Source organism: Papaver somniferum, chromosome 6 (genome assembly GCF_003573695.1).
Source record: "Papaver somniferum cultivar HN1 chromosome 6, ASM357369v1, whole genome shotgun sequence".
Taxonomy (NCBI): Eukaryota; Viridiplantae; Streptophyta; class Magnoliopsida; order Ranunculales; family Papaveraceae; genus Papaver; species Papaver somniferum.
Genome location: NC_039363.1, coordinates 9,644,415 through 9,648,407, shown reverse-complemented (window position 1 = coordinate 9,648,407; position 3,993 = coordinate 9,644,415). Strand labels below are relative to the sequence as shown.

The 3,993-nt window shown below is 34.8% G+C and overlaps 1 protein-coding gene across 1 annotated transcript; it reads left to right on the top strand.

Moving 5' to 3' along the window:
* Nucleotides 1–1,065: 1,065 nt before the first annotated feature.
* On the top strand, nt 1,066–3,520 carry LOC113286878 (probable trehalose-phosphate phosphatase J). Its single transcript, XM_026535509.1, has 9 exons — nt 1,066–1,483; nt 1,573–1,785; nt 1,915–2,007; nt 2,108–2,167; nt 2,280–2,381; nt 2,479–2,556; nt 2,717–2,786; nt 2,872–2,942; nt 3,055–3,520. The coding sequence occupies exons 1-9, from the start codon at nt 1,190–1,192 to the stop codon at nt 3,214–3,216; spliced, it is 1,143 nt and encodes a 380-aa protein (XP_026391294.1). The 5' UTR covers nt 1,066–1,189; the 3' UTR covers nt 3,217–3,520.
* The last annotated feature ends 473 nt before the right edge of the window (nt 3,521–3,993 follow it).

The following is a 3,993-nucleotide window of genomic DNA, read 5'->3' as shown; positions in this document are numbered from 1 at the left end:
GCAAGAACAAGAAATCGCGAAGATGACTCAAAAGCACAATGACAAAGTAAGTGGTTTGGTGATAATGTCTGATGACCACTCAGTTTGAAACTCGTCTACTTATATATCTTAGGCTAGAAGATGGACTACAAATTCATCTAGTTTTTTTTTTTTTTTTAATTTTTTTTATAGAAAAACTTAGGCTAGAAGGCTTAAGAGGAGTACAATCTAGAGTACAAATTCACTTAAGAATGATGGTTCCTGGAAACTTATTCGTGTGAAGTTACCCTCCTATGGTAATTTAGCAAATGGCGTATGATGGTGCTTGATAGACAAGGCAAAACTATACAAATTATTATTCAAAAACATGTCTTTTTCAAAGTGACAGTGTTCTAAGTAAGATTATAGAAGTGACAAAAAATTTAAAGAAAGAAAATGCATTATAAAAACAAAGATACACCAATTTCTACTTTATGTTTTTTTATGAAAAAACATCATTTTTTATGATTATTGAACAATTAAATAATTATTTTAGATTTTAATATGGCTACTGGTTTTGTTGGTTACTGGGTTCAGGAGCTGTTAGTTTCAGAGTTCATTTTCAGCCAGGACCCCCCCTCTATTACAAGGGGCGTTTATTAACTAAATTTAGACAGTTATTAGGTAAGTTATAGGTAGTTATAAAACGGGTCCGGATTCCAAACCCCCCCTTACTCAACCCATTTTAGGCAAATTACCCCGAAACCCGTGGGTGGAGAAATAACGACGTGGATTTTCCACTCCCACTTGTTTCGAATAATTTATTAACACGTGTCTTATTTTCTCCCGATTTGCATGTTACATTTGACGGCGAAGACGGCGGAACAGTTTTTAAGGACTCGTCCAATCACAGATTGGCAAGAGAAGTGGGACCCACGTGGGCCCCACTTGATTTCGGAGGCCGTGTTTGTATAGGAAGAGAAGGGAAGAGAGAGCGAGTTTAGTGGGTCCCACAAGGTAAATTGTGGGTCCCACGAAAAGAGAAACCCTCCCCCTTCTATAAATCGACTAGTCATTCAGTCTATTGCTTCCACAAATCTCTCGTTCTTCTTCGTCTTCTCTATTTCTCATACTCTGTTTATATTCTCTTAAATCTCCTCTGATTTAGTCTTTAGATTTCTCTTAAGTTCCTCTGTTTTTGTTATCTGGCTCTGTTTTTTACTTTGAATCAATGACGAAACAGAATGTATTGATTTCGGCTGAAAAGAATGTAAGCTCGTCAACATTAGCATTAACAACAATAATGTCGAAATCATCATCATCAACTTCATCATCGAAACCACCTGCCCCGCAAACTAGTAGTAGTATTAATTTAGCAATAACAAGAAAGAGTTTATTGAAACAGCTTGAAATTGAAAGTGGGTCAAGAATCAATGCATGGGTTGAAACCATGAAAGCTTCGTCTCCTACTCATATCAAATCACCAGATGCTTTCTCTCCTACTGAAGAACATCGTTCCTGGATGGTAAGATTTCATCCTTGATTCCTTGTTGATAATTGTGATAATTGTGTTTTATTTTAATTTTAATTTTTGTTTTCTTGGTGATGATAAAGGTTCATCATCCATCAGCTCTGAACATGTTTGAGCAAATAATCCAAGCATCCCAAGGGAAGAAAATCGTAGTCTTTCTGGACTACGATGGTACACTTTCTCCCATTGTGGCTGACCCCGATCGAGCCTACATGTCTAAGCAGATGAGAGCCGCGGTTAGAGATGTCGCCAAGTTTTTCCCTACGGCCATCATTAGCGGAAGATGCCGTGATCAGGTAAAACTGCAATTTACAGTTTCTTGATTCAATAATTGTTATTTTTTTTGTTCTTCTTTTAATCATAAGATTTTAAGGGAAGAAGGAATAGTTTGTTGAATTGTTTTTTTTTTATTTATTTTTATTTAGGTGTATAGCTTTGTCAAGTTAGCTGGTCTGTATTATGCTGGCAGTCATGGAATGGACATTAGAGGCCCAACCAAAGGTGCCAAATGCAAGAAAGTAAGTTGTACATCACTTTCTCTCATTACTTTTGAAGAATACAATCAATAAGACAATCTGAATGAATTCTAATGGTTGTTATATTTTTTTTGGTTTACAGAGAAGTGATCAAGGTGTTTTGTTTCAGGCAGCAAGTGAGTTCTTGCCCATGATTGATGAGGTTAGTTTGGTATTTTTTTTTTTCCTACATTCAATGAAGAACACAAAAAAGAAAAGAAAAAAAGGAAAAATGCCCATAAAAAGTGAATAATACTAATAATTTTTTTTTCCAGGTTAATAAGGCATTAATTGAGGAAACAAAATCAATTGATGGAGCCAAAGTTGAGAACAATAAGTTTTGTGTATCTGTTCATTACAGAAATGTGGATGAAAAGGTATAGAATCTAAATTCAATTTTATTTTATTTTTGATTTTATTTATAAAACCCATAATTCTTTATAAATGGCTGATTTTATTTTATATATTTGACAGCAATGGAGTTTAATAGCAGAGACAGTAACATCAATACTGAAGGAGTATCCTCAGCTGAAGCTCACTCATGGAAGAAAGGTATGTTAATGTCATTGGCAATGACAACATATATCTATCATTCAATCTCTTTCTCCATTAATGAATAAATGTTTTTTATTTTGTTGGTATGGGCATGATTTAATGGCTCACATGCACTTTTTTTATTTAATTTTCTATGATTTGATTTGATGTATTTTAGGTACTGGAGATTCGACCAACCATTAAATGGGACAAGGGAAAAGCTCTTGAATTTTTGCTAGAGTCTCTTGGTAAGATTTTTTATTTATTTATTTTCTTTCATTTTATTAAGTGAATATTTTGTGATTAACATCTTATTTGGTTCTTATTCTCTAGGATTCGGGAACACTAATGATGTTTTGCCACTTTATATCGGCGACGATCGGACGGATGAAGATGCATTTAAGGTATCCCAAAGTCTCCAAAATTATTTCACAAAAATGGAATAAATTCGTTTTTCAATCACATATACTTTTTCTTTATATGCATAAAGTCTAATTGGGTTTAAAATTTGTTTAGGTACTGAGGGAGAGAGAACAAGGTTTTGGGATTCTTGTATCAAAATGTCCCAAAGAAACTAGTGCATCTTATTCTCTACAAGAACCGGCCGAGGTCATGGATTTCTTGCATCGGTTGGTCGATTGGAAGAAACTATCGAACTTAACCAGAAGATGTAAATAATCAAGAAAACAAAATTACCCAAGTAGAAAATGAATGTGGGTAGATAATTATATGTAATGATTTTCGGCTTTTTTTTCTCTTTTTTTTTGTTTTCATGGAAAAAAAGAAATATAGAGGGTTTTCCTCCTTTAGATGATTTCCCTTTATATAAGAGGCCATTAGAGCTTTTTCTTGTAAGTACTTTTATGTACAATTGGAAAAGGTAAAAATAGTTGTAACCCTAAAACAAAAAAATCATTACATTTTAAGAATGTAATGGTGGTGAATTATATAAATCAAAAAATCTAACAAGCTTTTGCTATTATCCATGATATGATTACCACTCTTCCTGGTTTAAGATGTGATTCTAGTCTTAAGACTGGACTCAATGGGTACATGACAAACTTGGCAAAAATCCGAGTGCCCAGGGGCAGAGTCATGAGCAAGAAAGGGTCATTTGCCCTTTTTGTCAAACTGGCTATATATGTATAAACGGACAATTTGAGATGCGAATATGTGATTCCAAATTCACCTATGTATGTTGAGAGTAAATAGTCCCAGCGCCTTCCCCCTCTTTCCCAATAATTGTCGCCTTTCTCATGAGTCTTGAGTAGATAAACGGACTGTCAGTGTCAGTAACAGGGGCGGGCGGAGCAAGCCCATGACAAGGGTAGGCAGTTGCTTACATTGCAAGGTTGGCTCCCAAGCCATTCTCTTTTTTGGTATATGAACTTCAAAGTCCATTTTTGCCATTGTGTATATCCTAAAATTGTTTTGCCTCCTCACAGCTAGATTCCT